Source organism: Tauraco erythrolophus, chromosome 5 (genome assembly GCF_009769465.1).
Source record: "Tauraco erythrolophus isolate bTauEry1 chromosome 5, bTauEry1.pri, whole genome shotgun sequence".
Taxonomy (NCBI): Eukaryota; Metazoa; Chordata; class Aves; order Musophagiformes; family Musophagidae; genus Tauraco; species Tauraco erythrolophus.
The window spans coordinates 77307325-77326217 of record NC_141469.1 but is presented as its reverse complement, the minus strand read 5'-3'; the positions used below and the strand labels follow the sequence as shown (position 1 = coordinate 77326217).

General features: G+C 42.6%; 1 protein-coding gene across 2 annotated transcripts in view; it reads right to left on the bottom strand.

Annotated features, from left to right (window-relative positions):
- SLC20A2 (solute carrier family 20 member 2) overlaps positions 1-18115 on the bottom strand; it is a 34223-nt gene extending 16108 nt beyond the window's left edge. For both annotated transcript variants that reach the window (XM_009977918.2, XM_086611345.1), the window contains exons 1-7: positions 17574-18115; positions 12441-12581; positions 11136-11221; positions 9039-9135; positions 6911-7027; positions 6009-6212; positions 4012-4600 (exon numbers count right to left, since the gene is read on the bottom strand). In XM_009977918.2, coding sequence (XP_009976220.2) covers positions 4012-4600; positions 6009-6212; positions 6911-7027; positions 9039-9135; positions 11136-11221; positions 12441-12581; positions 17574-17862 — 1523 coding nt within the window. In that variant the 5' untranslated portion in view covers positions 17863-18115. The remainder of the gene's footprint in view (positions 1-4011; positions 4601-6008; positions 6213-6910; positions 7028-9038; positions 9136-11135; positions 11222-12440; positions 12582-17573) is intronic.
- Between the last annotated feature and the right edge of the window lie 778 nt (positions 18116-18893).

Here is an 18893-nt window from a genome sequence, read left to right as displayed (position 1 = left end):
TGAGCCAGTGGGACCTGCTCACTTGGCGCCACTAATTAAGTTCAACAACAACATTTTTTTCAGTGGTTCTGTCCCAACACATTTAGTTGGGATTTTAAATTCTTTAGATTTCATTCAGCCCATGTGCACGATGGTGTCACAAGGCTCTCAGCCCAGCTCAGTTAGTCCCAGCCCTGGAAAGGCTCCAGCATCCTTGACACAGCGCATATAAGCTCTGCAGCAGGGGAGCAGGAGGGGATGGCCTGAACAAAACAGTCACCCAAATAAGGAGTTACCATGACTCCCTGTTTCTTTTAATGCACAACTGCCCCGGCCAGGATCCCTGCTGAAGTCAGCCCAAACATGAGCCCTGATGGCTCCAAACATCAGCTCCTAGAGCAAAGATGGCTGGTATCGTTACGATGCCAAAAAGGCATCATCTCAAAAGAAACTGGGGTCTAGCTAACCTTATATTACGGAGTTAGTTCTGCAGTTGAAGGAAAATACTGATTTAACTCTTCCAGGTCCAGGAGAAAAGTCTGGACAATCAAACAAGGGAGATAGATCTCCATATGTTTTTTTGCACACTAAAATGCTACCCAAACTATATGGGGCACTTCTGCTCCATGAAGTGTTTCGGAGCTGCATCATGACTCAGTTGGACTGTATGCCTCATGCCTAAATGTGCTCTAAAACAGGTCAATCATTTAACTACCTGCAGTTTTTAATTTTTAAATTAGCTTTTAATTTTTCTCTCTTCGCTCCTCTTATCTGCTCCTGTTCCTTCAAGAGATAGCAGCAAATAGTCCGATGGAAAATAAATAGGAAACATGGGATGACAGTGAGTTCCAGGATAAGGAAGAAAAATGTGGGCAACAAGTCCAAAGAAAAAGATGTGGATAATGGAGGTGCTGTCCTAAATATATGAGTGAGGAGCTTAAAACCAAACGCAGAGGAAAGTGGGATTTTAACAACAGGATTCAAGGCTGTGAAAAAAAATGAGAGAAGCAGCTTGACAGCAGCACCTAAAATGAGCAGAAGGAAAGTGAACGAAGGAGGGAGATGAAAAGATACCAGCCTTCAGTGGAAGATGGATTGCCAAGGCTTGCTTTCTTACAGAAACATGGACAGAAAGCTGTGCTACTAGCTAGGTTCTACTGTGTTATTTTTGAAACAACATACTGCCTTTTGAGCTCTGCAGATCTTGATGCAACATGCAGAGGAGCCAAGAGACCAGTAAGAAGTCTTCTGCTCTGCTAGACAAAGACTGGCAAAATGTCTCCGCTACGTAATCCACAGGATAGATATCTGCATTCCCAGAGTGTTTTATCTACTAAACCTTTTTGGCATACAAAGGGGTCTTTAACTTTTATCGCTTAGCTGGAACTCGGTACAATTGCAAGGATGAGTTCCTATCCAATCCTACACCCATGACCACCTTCTTGCATTTCTACCAGGTTCAACTAAGTGAAGCCAACTTGTTCTTTAGTTTTGCAATTACACAAATGCAGCTTAAGAAGAGATTTTGGAATAATCAGCAGTTAAAGAAATGTATGCTTGCTGGCAAATTTGGTAGGATCACTTACAGAAGTAGAGATCTATAAAATGCTAGAAAACATGAATTTTCAGGAAAGGATATTGCCAAGGCAACAGACCAGTCCAAATGCAGAATTCTGGGGGAATTAGGCTGCAAGATGCAACAAAGCATACTGCACAGAGTCTAAACCTTGTCTTTCATCCTGTCCAGCTCCCATTGACACCAAATTTGATTTCTGAACTGACCGCATCCTTACAGATCACTTCTAACAAACTCTGCTACCCTTGTCTCCTACAGAAGAGGCAAGTGATGCTTGCATAAACATGTGTGAGTCCTTGAGGAGCATGTTTAGGCATCACCTACAGGGAATAAAGGAGCAGGGGCACCTACTGTGGTAGGCTGTGAACTTTCTGCAATGGTATTTCCCAGGGTACATTACAAGAAGTATCAGTGGCGTTTGTCCTTTTTCCTACATTCCCCTTGGCACTCGCTGCTGGCCACTTGCAGAGCATGGGTACTGGCCTCCACGGGTCTTTGCTCTTGCCCAGTGTGCTCAGAGCAGAGGTCCTGATCAACAGAGACCATTTGAGAGGAAAGAAAGTTGCACTGCTGCCCTCCGACCCAGAGGATGAGGGGACGCTAGATCCTTTCCAGCACGAGATCCCTGCAGATACGAAGGGAGTGTTAACAGTAGCCAGAACAAGAAGGCTCTTCAGAAAGCCCTATTCTGAATTCCCAGGACGCTGGATGGTCGGGGAAGGAAGAGACATGTTTGTGAGTGTTTTCAAGATGAGCTGCGAGTTAAACCGGGTGGCCGACGAGCAATAACCGTTCTCCTTGCGGAGTGAGACATTGTTTGCCCAGATGCCTAAGGAGGACCATGAAAGTTATCAACACTGCCAAGCCCCGCTGCAAATGTTGAAACCAACACCGGCAGGGCACGGCTAACATGGCGAGGGTCCAGTGGGAAGAGGACTCACTACAGCCCCAGCTACAACCCAAATAAAGGCTTCTGCTTCAACAAGCAGATTCTGAGTGAATTTCTCAGGGGATCTTATCACAATACATGAAAGAGAGCCTACTAATTACCAAGTGGATCACTCCAGGCTTAGGGAAGAGGCAGTCTAGCCAAATCCTAAAGAAAAAATGTGCAATGTTCCTAGGGACAATGCAAAAACACCCAAACTGCCCTTCAGCCACATGCCAGCAAGATGGTGAGGTGTAATAGGGTCCTGCAGATGAAGCAATGGTATAAGCAGATAAGCAATGCGAGTGCAGATGAAGAAGGTATAAAATGCTTCATCATGAGTCTACATCCGATTTCTTTCGGTCAAAAGTCTGGCACTTCGTGGAATAAAAGAGTGCTGAGCCTTCGAAGGGAAAGAGGTTGGCAAATGAGTGACTGAAGAGAGACTTGAGGGACTTATTTCATGGGGGTCTGACCAGACAACAGAGGGCAAAGAAGTGCAGACAAACATTTTTGAGATCGACTCAGATTTTGTCAGCTGCCTGAGCCAATGTGAATATGACAGAAAGACTCCTGGAGGATGATCCTTTTCCTTTATTCTTGGGAAATGATGTTAGTGTCACGGGATTTAAGGATAGACACACTTAAGCCAAATGACTGAAGGATGACTTCATTGCCTTCTTCCAAACTCAAGGAGAAGTCAATGGTGATAGCTCTGGATAAAGCTCCCTCCAGAGAGTACTGTGTACCAGAACAATGGCAGAAAACAGGAAGCTTAAACAAGCACTAGGAGATAAGCCATAGCCCACGTGCCCTCTCTGCATGGGGCATTTGGGAACATGCCCAGGGCTCCTCAGGGGTAGCTCCCTTTATTTTGGTAAGAGCTGGAGAAGTTGTATGTGCAGTTTATGAACTTTGGTAGGACTTCGATATTAAGGCTTTTTAGATTTTCTGGGCTATTTAGTGATACACTGCATCACACAGTCCTAGACCCCTGTAAAACCCCAAGCAAAAGATTCAGCAAAGGGAAGTCTATAAGGGCTGCAGCAATCAAAACGAAGACATTCTTTAGACACTCTTTTCACAATGTGACAAGAGACAAAATTCATCTAATGATAAAAATAGTCTAAACCTCTCATTTGCTGATGGTCTCCAATCTTGCAGTTAAAATAGGCTGCCAACTCTGCACAGCTGGGACTGTCCTGTTTGCTTTTACTGTGGTTGGCATACCAGGGGGAGTCTCATTGCCTCAAAGCCTGCCAAAATTAAACCTGATGTAAACTAATTACTGCACAATTGTTTAGCAGTGAATAAAAAAGACGTTACCATTGAGAAGAAAATAAACTGACTGAGCAGCCCAACTCTAGGAAAGCACCAGGGACATCGGTGTCACAAGCTTTGCAAAACACAGCCCTGATGACCATCTGCCTGCAGAAACGAATACACTTTCCAACCAGCCAAGCTGGCAAACCTTGTTCCAAGCACTTAAACTGTATAATTGCTTGTTTGTGAGATCTCATCCTCTTACCTGACATCATTGCCTCCATGGGCAAAGGATCCAAAGCAGGCTGTTAAGATCTGGAGGAAGTGGAAAAGCAGATGGACCTGAGATGTGTCTTTCTCTTCCTTATCCTTTTCCACAGGATCAACTGGGGGTCGGTTAGGATCTGCGAGTTCAGAGGCCAACTTCATTTCCACCCCACCTTCCTCCGCCTCGATCTCTGCCTCAGCCACTGCATTGCAATAGCTGGAGTAGCTGTCATAGCGAACTCGCTTCTTGGAGTAGGAAACAGTGTCGCCCACCAACTTCTCACTGTCCTCTGGGGTTGATGTATCTGCTGCCTTAAAGGAGGAATGCACGGGCATGCCACAGATAGCAGCTGTGTAACAAGTGTAGCTGTTGTTGCGTCGTAACAGTTTGTAGTTGTTTTCTTGCGTTGGCCTCTCATCAGTGGCCCTGTCCAGGTGTATTTTGTGGAGCAAGTCTTTGTATAAACCTGAGTCCTTGTGCACAGTGTGATAAACGTGGCCATCGCTCCTCACCTGGCCATCGAAGCTGAAGGTGCCATTGGAAACGGGCGATTTCACCGAGGTGTGCGTCATTGAAAATGCCCTTCCTAAAAAGGCAGAGATTTAGAGGTTTTATTTCTATGAAATGTAATACAGATGCCCCCTCCTCCCACCTCACAAGATGGTAAAATAGCAGCAATCCGAGAGTACAGGACAAAGAAGATCAATTTGCAATATATGCAGTGAGTAAGCCAAGACTCAATTCACTGCAAAATAAACCCTCTCATCTCCTGTGCAAAAAGAGCTTTGTTACAGCGTTGGGTCTCTCCCAGACAGCAGCAGGGCAGTTGGGATTGGCTAGTCAAAGGCGATACCTGAAGGTTAAATCCTCAGGTTCTTTGAAAAAGTAATTTCTGTAAAATTAAAAAAAAAAAATCTGTAAAAAAAAAAAAGCTGTACTGTTTCTGAGGTTTTGTCTACATTGAACAGGCATAATAAGGATTTCAGGAAAGGTGGTTTACTGTATTTCATACTGCATATGACGTCACCTTCAAAAGTACCTATGTTTAAGAGACATTTACATAAATTTTTAAAATAATTAAAAAAAACAGAAAGCAAAAAAGCTCACGCTCTGCCAAAATATTTCCTCAGCTTTTCCAACATTTTGTATATCTTATTTCTATGAACATTATAGTTATTCCCACTGTATACACTTAACATTAGCACATGCTGTAAGACACATGTCACAGCTAAGGCAATATTTCTGAAGAAACTACCTGTTTCATCTCGTGACTTCCCGGATTTCCACTGTGCAACATTCAGAATTTTAAACTGGAAGTGCACGCTCAAAGGGCTTCGCATCATGACTTATTTGATTTTGTAAGAATCAGTTGAATATATTAGGCATTTATTAACCAAATTACAGGGCTCTGTAGATGTTAGCAAAGCGATACCAAAGTCAGCAGACTGCTAAGTGAGGGGGGGTGGAATCCCACCACATGGGAGAACAAAAAGAGCTTTATGCACGCAAGCCTACTTCTTAGAAATATACGTTCAGAAAACAACACGCAAGATTTTTCTAGTGGACACGCTCCAAACGGTCATACGTTTGTCAACTAAAGCCCAAATCTTTTCATCTCCTGTGGTAGTATGCTAATCACCTTTATGCTGAATTTAACCTTCATACATCAGCAATTCGTGCTCTCTGTGTTTTTCCACTGCTTAAAAGGATGGAAACATGATTAAGGATACAAAGTAAGGCAAAAAGGAAAATCAATTTTGGTTATGGCCGTTTCTAAAACTGAAACACAGCCAAACAGAATGCAATTGTTTTTAAGTCCTCTCTAGAAAATGACACTTGTAAATAAGCATCTTTCCCAACAAAGTGCTGAAGAGGGATTAGAGCTGGAAACCCCAAACACTAACTCACCATTTACAACAGCGACCTACTTGCAGTTAAGAAACCCTATCGGAAGAGGGAGAAGATAAACCCTCCGTGTTGTGATAGTTTCTTACCATACGGTACACGTGGATGGTTTCCATTTGCAATAGCATCTGATGCCCCAGCAGCTTCTGAAACTGAGCCAGTAAGGGGAATCGTGCTCTCGTCAGATGCTTTGGCACCGGGAAGCTCTTTAAAGACTGGTGTTTCTTCATCTTGAATTTTATCAAGACTTTCATCTGATATCCTGGACAGTGCAGCATCTTTCTTTAACCGGCCTAAGGAAATAACAGTACTGTAATTTTAAACCCAACCTATCCCTCTTGCTGCTTATGTTTCCACTGTTTGCATCAACGGCATAGATCAACATGGATACAATAACCTGGCTCCGTTTCATACACATTCTTTATTTATTTCTAACACTTACCTTCACTAAATTCATCTGAGAAAATACTAGAGCATCTGCGTCTCTTCCTGCAAAATTTGCCAAAGTAGGTAACTGAAGTAAAACACCGAGCTGCTCATTTATTAATGAAATCTGAAACTTTTCTCTGCGTTTTAAACACTGCGTTTGTTGAGTGTAGCAAAGCAAACAAGCAAAATACCGTAAAAATGCTATGATCAGCTCAACTTACTGTAAAGGTAAAGAAGTCACTTAAAAGATAAAAATTCTGCTGGATTTCTCCTCTAATGTTTCCTTAATAAAATATAAACCAGATTATATTCCAGGATTTATTTTCCTGTTTCTGCTAGACTCTAGAAGAAGTGAGCACTGCAATGGATTGCCTAACAAGGTTTTGAATTTCTACCACTGCAGGTCTTAAGAGCAAGTTAAACAAATACATGAGGAATAGTTTAAGCACATCCTGCCTGTGGGTGGGGACTGGACTAGGTGACCTCCCAAGGGCACTTCCCGCTCTGAAATGAAATTTTCCATGATTTTACATCACTCGCATTTCATCAAGCAACTACTTACTTTCTATTTTTCTCTTCATCCAGGGACACACAAAAATCCAGACTAAGATGGCAAATACTAAGGACACGCCGACTGATATTAGAGCAATGGCCCACATTGGCAGTACCAGTCCCAGTACTGTGAAGACAAAGAATAAAACCCAAGCAAACCATAAATTAACATGACTTTATTATCTTGGGCAGTGGAAGAGTAGTCTCTTGCAGAAAAGCTTGTGTTCACAATGTATTCAAAACCAACATGAATGAGTCGATCATTTTTAACATGTATGAGTTAGTCTAGTAGCTAAAGGCCTAGTAGACACGCAAACGTTTGCAGGTTTAGTCTTCCAATTCTCTGTTACCCCACCGTGACCTTATTTCCAAAGAAGTCAAGGGCAAAACTCCCACATCAGGGCTGATAAAACAAGTTTGCAATGAGTTTATACACTAATGCATGTTAAACTGTGTTGCCCATTAGGGTATTTACTTGACATTTGGTCTGGTCAACAAAGCCTGATGCTTAGTTTAATCTAAGCCATTATCTGCTTATGACAATAGCTTAACGTAGCACTTGAGAGCTGAGGTTTCAGTTTTGCAACGCGCAATCACGTCAATAACTTGTGTTCCTATAAGTATTCCCCCAGCGGAGCTCGTTGTGCTTGTTCAGTTAAATGATCAGACCCTCAATGAAGAAAGAGCTTGGACTCTGATCTTTCAAACCCATACATACACGCTTATCTTGAAACCTACATGGTTTTAATTCATCCTTGTGAGTAAATGTTGCCAGGACAGGGGCCTTGGAGAGCCAATATGTATTTCCTGAGTATCAAAACCAGAGTCCCACCTTTTTATTCATGCACTTTAGAGATTGCTAAGCTGAAACAGAAGGGACATTAAGATTCTTATTTCATTTATTTTGCTTAATGAGTCACTGCAGAGCACCTGACCTACTTCTGCAATACAACTAATGAGGAAATGTTGGTTATACAGCTGATTTACTGTGAAACATCTTGGATATATAGCCAATTAGACTTAAGAAAAAGGAATAATTGAGTTATGTTACTCTTAAATTTGGAACTTCTCAAGGTTTTTATTAATTTCAGTAATGCTACACTATGGAGTATATCAACTGCATTTATCTAGTACATGCAGTGTGTCAGGTTTTAGAGAAAACAAATTTCTCTTCAAAAAAGGTCACTTTCTAAGTCTGCTTTCTTATTCAGGGGCATGTTCAGGAGTCTCTCTTCAATTGCCTGTTCGTTCATGGCTCTGGGGCAATAATCTAATCTAAAGATAACATTTAATGACCAGAGTCTTCAGTAAAGCAGTTGAGAGCATTGAACATATTTTTTCTGAACTCTTCTGCTGCAAGCGTGTGTTTAAATGTACACGGCTTAAGTAAAGTTAAATATAAACATATAAATGCAAATATATCAACATAAAATGTGTGAATATAAAATATACAAACATAAATGTAAAAATGTAAGTTTGAATATAAACAAACACAAGCATACAAATGCACATAAAATATACAAAAATACAAAAATATAAATAAAGTCTTGAAAATGACATGTATCATTTCCTACTACTGAGTTGCAATGAAAACACAGCACCCAGGAAAGAAGATGCATTAAATGCAGAAATAGGCTCAGGGCTTCTTATCATTGAAAGGAAATAAAGAAGTAAATTTAATTAATAGGCTCTGAACCAGATCTGGCAGAACAGTGTCCCTGCTGATTTCAATGGAGCTACAGCGTTAGACTGAGCACAAACAGCCGACCTGCTCTTACCACTTGCTCTGAACCGTCTCTCCTTGATGCCCGTATCTGAAATACCTTTGAGAGCTCATCATGTGCTCAGATTTATGAAGCCAAAGCTGGCAGCTCAATAGTTCCCCTTCCTCTAAAGGGGGATCTTTTTTTGCAGCTATGCATTTCCCTACTAACCAGAGTGACTGGGAAGGAGTCACAAAACCACACGCACAGACAGAAGCATGTGGGGAGGTGTATGATTTACTCTTGCCCTCGTTAACTCCTAACGTATAGATAACCGTGGGGTGTTGATGGCTACCTGACAGCAGCTGGCAGAACACCATTATACACTGTGGGAAGCCTCCCTCTTGTGCCTCCTGCTGCAGACGGCTCACTCACCTGGTGCCCCCGTGTACATGATGGAAAACACGTTAATAGCTATGGTAGCAGCATAAAACACTGGAAGTGCGCGGAGACCATTGGGCACAGGGTCTTCCTGCATAGAAATCAGGAAAAAAAAAGGAAACGTTAGCTGGATTTTCCAACAGATTAATGTCAGCATGAACTACCACGAGGAAAACGTGCTCTCAAGTCAGTGCCAGGCAGGTGGAGCTTTTGGGTGGATGATGAGGAAAGGATGGTGACCTGTCTGGTTACACCCGAATCCACAACACTGGTCCGGGCAAGCGGCAGCATTCTGGGGAAACTTGGCATTGTTAATGGGAACCAGGGAGACAGGTTGTACTTTCAGGTAGGCTGCAGACCTGCTGGGTGACCTGGAGGTAGGTTTCTTTCTGCAGGAGTTTTCTTACCTATCTTGTCTCTGAGACGAGGAGTCTCCTTCACTCAGTACAACTGAAGGGTGCAGAGCAGGACAGGACATCACAAAACCTTATTCCTAACCATGAATAAGACTGAGACAGCCTGGCATTTTCCATCAGCTAGTAGAAATCTCTGAAATATTCAGTGTCTGGCTGTATTAAAGAGGTAACGTACAGAAAGCGAGCGTGCAATGTTCAGCACGCTGCTGTGCCTGCTGCCAGCCGCGGTCTCGTGCCCTCGGTGCTCACGAGGAAAGGTTTGGCTGACGGCGCAGAGGAAATGCACCATGCGAGCCATGGAAAAAGCCTTTGTGAGGAGGCTGCTTTGGTCTTTTGGGGGCCTCCACGTGGTTGCAAAGAGCCTGGCGAAGCTAAGGGCTGGCTAATGCGGTTTTGTTTCTTGCTGCCACGAGCTATAAAAGGGAGCTGAGAGAAGGCTGCGGCCGCCCTGCACTGTGCCCCGCTCCCGAGGCGTGATGCAGCACGGGCTGTATCCGCAGGGCCAGCTGCTGTTCACAGACACCCCCAACAAGGGCACGAACATCAGGCCACGGACTCACAAGCTAAAAAGCTGCTCTTTTCTTATGCACACACACAACACAAGTCACTACCTGCTTATGCCAGAAGCTCTACGGATCTTACTACTTTGTCAATGGTACAGATGGCAGTCAGAAGACAATTTCCTTAGCTTGAACTTTTTCTGCCTCTTGAACGCTTAAAGATGTGGCTTTTATACCAGAGTTCATGTGATTTTGATGACTAATTTCTTAAGTTGTTAGGTTTTGAATGCAATAGAGGAACTTTTCCTCATCCTTTATGCAACCTGAGTAATTTTAAACCCAAAGCTGAGTCTGATCAAATTTATCATCTGCTTTTACCACTGACATGTCTTTACATCAGGAATAAAGAATGATGAAGCTGAGGTTCCAGGTGGTGTTATTTATAGCAAAAGAATTAATCCCTCATCTATTTAAGTTCCCTGTAGAACTGCTAATACAGTGTCCCTTATTTTAGGTCATTGTCATGTGCTGCACTCCCCCATTTTAGCAAGTTGAATGGTGTGAGAGAAATGGAAAGAGCAAATAAAAGTGTTCTGTTTTCCAGTTCATGCTTGGTGGCTGGCAAATCTTCTTCCGCAGTGGAGATATATGGACTGATGTTACCTCAACGCTGCCTTTGTGACTGAGGTCACTAAAACTCATCGCTTCAGGTTCCTTGAGAATCTAGGAAATAGCCAGATGCCCATCTTCTAATGCCTGGTGTGCTAGAAACCCAAAGCTTGAAATTCCACAACTATGAAATACCAATTAGAATATCTCCAAGGAAGGACTGTTCTGTTTGAGTAACAGTCAGAATGGCTATCATAAGCCTAAGTCAATGCCAACAGGTTTGTACTAATAGAGAAGCAATCTCAATGTACCGTCCTTTAATCAAGCAGAATATACAATATTAATTATCACTTAGCACCTTCTAAGCCTCAAATACTTGTCAAATTACTTACTCTGAGCTTTCAGAACTGCTAACAGCAAGTGCACTTCCAATGGCTATGAAAAAAGATAACTGGTCTCCAAAAAGCAAGCCACAAACTTTCAACTCTGGAAATGCCAGCACTCAAATGGGAGGCTAGAACACAGCCTTCGTATGGAGCACTCATTAAATACTGAGATTTCTTTACCTTATTTAAAATGAAGAATCTAATCAGCACAAAGAGGACTCCGGACATCAAGCCAGATAACAGTGGGGAAATAAACCAAGAGGCAACTGTGTTGAAGAAAAGAAAGAATGAAACACGAAATAAACGGTATTCTTGCATAATAGTAAGTAAGTAAGTAGTAAACAAGCAATAAATTTGAAACTGCTCTTGTACAACTGGAATGAATGTTTCGTACGTTTACTTACAACTGGTGCAACTCAATGTCCACTGAGAGTTATGAAATTCAAAGTAATGCTAGGCACAATCAGAAACATCAGTCAAAGCATTCCCCGATAATTTTGCAAGTTTGGCAAACAAATTCATCAGGAAAGTTTCTTATAGTTTGATGCAGAGTGGATCAAAAAAGCCCTGTAATTTCCTAATCACCATGATTGTGAATGTTGCAAGCAAGTGGAAAGCAACTGCATCTAGCAGGATGTCATGCTGCTTGTAGGGTAGAAATCTCAATTTCCAAATGCCACAGAAGCACCAACTGTAATGAATAATGCATGTACATTTTTTGCAGGCCAGATTTGCAAGTGTCCACAACTAATTTAACTGAAGTAGGTGGCAAGACTCCCACTGCTTCCAATAAAATCTGATTAGGGTAGTGCTCTGGAAATCTCGTCCAGATAGATTTACTGTTTGTGACATGGTTAACAGATTGACTCTGCTGTCATTGCAAACTCTTCTACTTTCGACAGAATTAAAAAAAAACGTGCACTGCTCTAACTTCTCTAAAGCTCAACTATATTTCTATGCCTTCAGCATTAAAGCTGCGACTCGGGTGACAAGGCTTCCCAAACAACAATGAAAACTCCTTCACATTCCTGCTTGGCTGTGTGGATCTCTGCAGTGGGAGGCTGTGAGTTAAACATGTGCTGTATGCCCAGCTTTCGCCTCCCTGAAGCTGGTGGGTGGAGAAACATGACTGTGGGCATTCACATGATGGCTAGCTTTGTTGAGAGCAAGAACGAGGTGGTATGAGCTGCCACGAAAAGAATTAGAAGAGGAGGAATGTCACCTTGAAGCATGTCTCTGAGGGACAATGTCTCTGCAGCTTACCGCTGGGGAAGTGCAACTTGCGTCTTACCCCCTTCTCCACTGGAGACACACTGCAGCCCTTAATGAACACGGCATCAGTGCATCTTTGGAATGACAGGACTGGGGTGGGAAAAAAATTAAGAAGGCAGTGCTACCAGCACAAACCAGATTTCTGGGAATGTCTTTTGCAGGCAGCGCACACTATTTCACATACCCTCATGCATAAAAGGAAACAGCATTTACCAATCTTCACAAGCTGCATCCACTGGACTCCCTGTGTGCCAATTGCCACCAGAGAAAATCCAATCGTAGCACCTACGATGCAATGGGTCCCCGATATAGGGAGTTTCAAGAATGATGCAATCAGCTGCCAAACAGCAGAACCTAGAAAAAAAAACCCACAATCATATGGTATAAAAAACAACAGTAACAGTAACGTCACACAGAAAATTCTTCGTCGCGTACCCACATTCTTTTACGAGTGCTGCCTACACTCCACACGCACAACAGAGATGTCCTAAAGAGAGTTTTGTTCCTGTTCTGTCTCTAAAAGCAGATACTAAGACAGTTTAACAGCAGCTTTGAATGCTGCATCTTACTTATGAGTTTTATTACCAACAGCTCTTTATACTGCACAACAGTTCTGCTTTTTTTTTTTTTTATATATATATAAGGCTTTCAGTATTTACAGCCTGTCTGATTAAAGACACAAACTGCACCCAGTCTACATCAAGCTTAGGCATCCTTATTCTTGAGAGCTGGACCTGGAAGCCTCCAAGTCATCAGTGTGAGGACGCATCCACTGTTTCACTAATGAACTACCCACACTCCTAAATTGAGATGCTACCTGAGAAAGGCTCCAACTGTGGGGCAGGGAGTTTTATGCCTCCTCTTAGTGACATGCGGCCATACAGAATCCTCTATAGGAAAACTGGACTGAGGAGAGAATGAGGACTACTCTGACTGCCTTCATTTGCAGCTCATTGCAGCACTGGAAAAATTCAGAACTGCAGAAGAGGCATGGAGTAGCCAAAGTTACCCTTGGCATAAAGGAATAAGATCCCCTAACTAAGGGATAGTGGCTAATGGTCTATAAAGTAAATGTGATGTCTGGTGTCCCAACAGATGGCCCAAGGAAGGATGTTTGCCAAGACTGCAGGGGAAAAAAAAAAAAAAAAGAAAAGACTCCACGCACCAGAGAGGATGCCTTGTATTTGTTTTCAGTCCCAGTTTTTGGTAGTTAGATCAGGCCACAGTTGGCCACCAAGCCCTCGAGCACACAGGTCCATGCACTGACTCTCTTTCATCTTGCAAGGACCCGGGTTGTCTGCTCCTCTTGCAGTGGCACCAACCTCAGGCAATAAAATCATTTTGGCAGTGACACAAGCTTTCTGTGGATCTCACCTAATATTAGAGAATTCTTAAAACATCTTCTTCATCTTAAGACTTCATAGCCTTAACGTTAAATCTTCATGTGTTAAGAGGTCCCAACTGTAGCAAACAAACTGTCATGAGAGATCCGTATTTTCTGGCTCGTGTCATCTCTCTTAACAGATCTCCAGCAGACACAGGTGATAAAGCAAGGTCTCTGAACATACACTGTTACTCAAAATCCCAGCCTCCATCCTCAATTCCAACAAGAGAGGATGGTTTGAAAGTCTTGAAAGGGAGCCATCTGCAAATGGTGATTTGCTGGCATCATACGTGGCTACGTTTGGAAGTCAACCAGTTTGTAAAACTGATCTCTCCTGGGGTACTATCCCAAAACAACTGGTACTCCTATTGCTATTGGAAATTCTAGATCACAGAAGGAACACCTGCTCTTTAATTTTTTGGCTTCTCTTCCCCCGTACTAAAATAAAAATAAATACACTTTGAAACATTTGACATGAACTTAGAGATCAGCGAGTGGAAGCGAGGTGAAAGAGAAAACAGATGGTAACATCTGCAAAGAGCCTAATAAACAGATAAGCCAGCCATAGATATGTAATTACAAAATACTCAGTCTAAAAAATAGGGAAAATGCAACCAAGCCACAGCTGCACTGCAAACGTGTAGCAAGGGCTGGTTTTGTGAGGGGTTTTTGTTGGGGGGGGGGTGGAGGTGGAACAGAGGGAGTATGGCACTATTTCTTATTTAATCAACTTTGCTTCAAAAATAAACAGGAGAACAAAAGGGAAAGTGGTGGAGGATGGATGGATGGATGGTCTGAGAAGGACAATGTGTGGTCTAAGAAGTTTAAGGAAGCATGTTAAGGAACAGAAGAAAATACAGATCAGGCCAGAGCAGGACTTTCCTCTGGGGCTTGCAATGCCTTAACTACCTACATCAAAGCTTTAACTCCTCTTTAATATAAAATGCATGTTCCTAATTTTTATTTTTTCAAAACTAACCTAGGAAGCAGGAGGCTCATTAGACCTGTCACAGAGTCCCAAACTCAGACTCTTCATGCCTGCTGACACCATGGCCGCACACCCTTTCCTCCTGGTTGCTATCTCTTAAAGAGAGAGAGTTGGCTGCACACTGCCCTGACCAAGAGTCACCAGCACCAGCTTTCGGCCCAGGGTGCATGTCATGCTCCCCTGCTGCTGAAGGCACCACTTCCAATCTCCTGAGGCTCCAGTGCTGTGTGCCAGCCGCGAGCCACCATCAGGTACCACACCACTTGCAAGACTGGGTTAGTACTTTGCTCTGCTAATCCTGGCTGGGATGTCCTCTCTGTCGGTGGTATCTCCTCATTCGCACCAGCTGCTGACTTCAGCTTGCCCCAGGACCACTAGAACAATACTTGGGCAATTTTGAAAGGGTTGTCAGCCACTGGAATAGGCTGCCCAGGGAGGTGGTTGAGTCCCCATCCCTGGATGTGTTTAAGAATAGGGTGGATGATCTACTTAGGGATATGGTTTAATGGGGATTAGGGACGGTTGGACTCGATGATCTCTGAGGTCTTTTCCAACCTAGAAATCTATGAAATCTATGAAATTCCTGACAATAACCTGACAACTAGTTAATGCTGGGGGAGTACTACGATTTACCCACAAAAGCAACAGTCTCTAACTTCCCAACTGTCTAACAAACAACATTTTAATAAGCTACAAATTATTACAAAATGTTACATTTAAAAATTTTAATCCCACTGCTCCCTGCTTCCTTCTCTCTTAGGAGAGAGGGTCATTCTGAAAATCAGCATCTGCTGTTTGCTGCAAGCATCAAAGGATCTTCCAGCAACATCTGGAAAGAGGATACAGTGACTTTTGGTCTCTCCCAGACTGTTGACTCATTTAAGCCTCATCGAAATTCAGAAGCTAAGTCCATTTGCAAAAACATGATCATGAGGCATGAGAGAACAGGGGTGGGGGGAATGCAGAGCGAAAACAGAAAGAGGAAAAGAAAACATCCAGGAAGGCTCAGAGAAAACAGAGAAAAAAAAATAAATATCCTACATCCAGAGAAAAGCTGGAAATGGATTTGAGGGGAAAAAAAAATGAAATCTGCAGTTTGTAACTTGTGATTAATTCTGAGATTTAAAATGTGGAATTTCTTCTTAATGCCCTTACTGGAGGAAGGGAATGCAACTGGTCATGAAGTTCACAGAGGCTTATGTAAATAGGCATGCAAATAAGTTGTTTTCTTTGAGCTTCTGGCCAGTTGCCTCCGCAGGGGGCATCTGAGACTTAAAATGTTGCCCAGCCAGGATCAGGATGCCATAAATAGACACAGAAAAGGAAAAGGACCCTTCCTTCAACAGGGACCATGAGTATCACGAATGTGAAGATCAGAAGATGCAGGTCACTTACATTTCAGACAGTGTATGCTGCTCCCGGGCACACACCCATGGGAAATGCTGGAGCTATCTCAGGAAGCAGAAGGCTAAATGATGCAAGTGGAGTGGTATTAAGAAGTCACCCTACAGCTTGAGGGAAAGATCAGAAATCTGCAGCTGACCTTGCAAGACATGGGGAAAGAAGAACTGATGGGGGTGCCCAAGGGGATTTGATGTGGTTGAAGCTGGCAGCCTCACAGAGGGACTGTTTAGGGAAGTGGCTGTGGTTCCAGCAGTGAATTCTCGCTAACCAACCTCTCTTCCCCTTGGGCAGGGGAAAATAGCCAACCTTCAGGAGGCTCAGGAGCAGCAAAAGCCCAAGGGAACCACCTCCCTGCTCTCAAGCACACAAAGTCACCTCAAACAAGTCCAGAAACCAGTGCTCAAGGTCCATCTTGATCCATTAAAATTAAAAATAAAAGCAAAATTTTCCCATTTCCCCAAAGAAATGGGAAAATAACTGCATGTAGTAGACCTCTGCATAGATTCACCTATCTCACGTGCAGGTCCTGCTTGAAAACTGTGAGGAGGTCAGAGGGGGTAGGTGGAAATAATATTTAGGTTAGGTTTAAGGAGGTTTAAGGAAGAAAATCTTTGAGTGGAGCATCCCTTTCAAACAGAGGACACTGCGACGCTCGTATAAATCACACTGCCCTGGCATGGGATGCCACGGACCTGCCAGGCTGAAGAAGTGGTGGTGGGATGGGCAAGCTGGCCCCTTGCCTGGGCTGCCTCTCCCACAGTGAAAGGGTTTCCTTCCGGCTGTCTCCTGCCCTTTAAAAGCAGGTTTGCTATTGATCCTTGAGGGAGCTCTCCAAAAGCTCGCAAAGCCTCTTGCATATAAACAAAGAGTAAATACCGTGGCTTAATGTTACTTACCTCAGAATATGCTATTTGTTCTAAACGGAGATTAATTTAACTGCAAACAGAAGCACACGGACCAAAGTCTAAGGTACGCTGAACTGCTGTCGGTTTGAGTCAGAGAAATTAAAAAGACCTTAAATGTGCGGCCACCTATCTTCACTGCTCCTTTAGTTTTGCCACGGGCAAGGGTGAAGTGCACGATTAATTGCAATCACTCAGCTAGACAGTCAGTTTAAGCAGACACCTTTGGATTTTCTGTAATTTTTAAAAACAATGTAGGTAATTCCTTCTCGTACGTATTCATTGCAAACTGCTATTTCTGTAGGATCTTCTGTACAGTCAGAAATGCTATGCTTACATATTTTCCATGTACCATCATAAAAACCTTCAAAATAATTTTTTCAGTACCCTAGGAATACATATATATGATCCATCTGGGAATATATACATATGATCCATTATGTTCAACATTTTTTTTCTTCTATTAGCTAAATGGCTGAACCATTGAAAAATGTAAATTATTAAAAGTATTTAAAAAACACAGGAGACTAAAAAAGGAATACAGGCCCCTGCATTCACACAAAACCAGACATGCAAGTCTAGAAGATGGGAAGACTTAATTAACAATATTCACAACAATAAAATAAATACACAACGAATGTTACTCGGAGTAGGAAAGTATTACTTACCAACCATTGCACTCACTTCTCCTGCCATCAGCAGTGGGACAGTGTTGTTGTAGAGGTTAACATCAATGATACCTTTCCGAATCGTTTCTCCTACTTTTGCTCCCAGTAATACTGAACCAGTGGTTTCAAAAACCGAAGCCAAAATGCAAGCCTGGCGTAAAGTAACAACACCAGAGCCCACAGCCGTTCCGAAAGAATTGGCAACATCATTTGCACCAACTGAAAAGGCTAAAATAAAAGCAATGATAAACCCCACAATGACCATCCACAGGTACTCATCCATTGCCATCTTTCCCCAAACCGTAGATTTGCTTCCCCTTTGCAAATAGTTAATAGTCAAGGCTGGAGGGCACCGTAACGGATTTGGAAAGCAGATTTCTTGTAAACAATGAGTTCTCTCTGGAAAGTGCTGGGTAGTGTTAGAATGTGAAGAAACTGCTAACTGCTGGTTTTCAAACTACTATAAATACTGTTCATTTGGCTGCCTTCGGTCAGCAGTGAAACACATTCCATATTTTGCTCCCAAACTGGTACGACTGCGATGTTCTGTCCTGCAACAGAAAAAAAAAAAAAGGAAAAAAAAAGGAAATTAAAAAAAAAAAAGGGGAATACTCAGCGGAGCCTGTAACAATGCGCGTTTTCAGAAGTAAACAGATGATTTAAATCCACTAATGGGGTCCTACTTCGGCATGTGACTGTTCTAATCATAAAGAAATTCAGAAAAGGTTAAAATTAGGTCACCACCAAAGCAATACATTTCTTGCAATATCACTGACCAAGAAAATCTTTTGAGTAATTTAAAAGGACTTAGAAAGGTTGGGGTTTTTTTTGTTTGTTTTGAATTTACCAAGCAGTGTGATAAGCCCTCTCTCTAGAAGAAGGATCCTTCCTGACTTTTTGCACCCAGTGAACATAAGACATGTAGAATATACAGACCATACCATATAGCCTGACTCCCAGCTGATGTATATCACATAGCTCCACCGTCCTCAGCAGACCTCTCACATTTTATCAGCTAGAGCCAGGGACGCACTCCTTTGAAAATGGTTTTATCTATACGTCTGCCTAGGTAGCGCCACTGAAAACACTCTGAAGAGCATTAATATTCACCTATTGCTGTTATCACATCCCATGCGGTAAAAATACAATTTTCCTAAAGTTTCTCAGTCACTGAAACAGCACAATAATTGCAATACACCCATGTATCCCTGCAGATCTAGGGGAGTCTATAAAAAAAATTTAACTAAAAAGTTGAGCTCTCTGCTCTTTCCTATAGATGATTACCAATTACTAACAGGTTTATTGTATCTTTTAGTATTT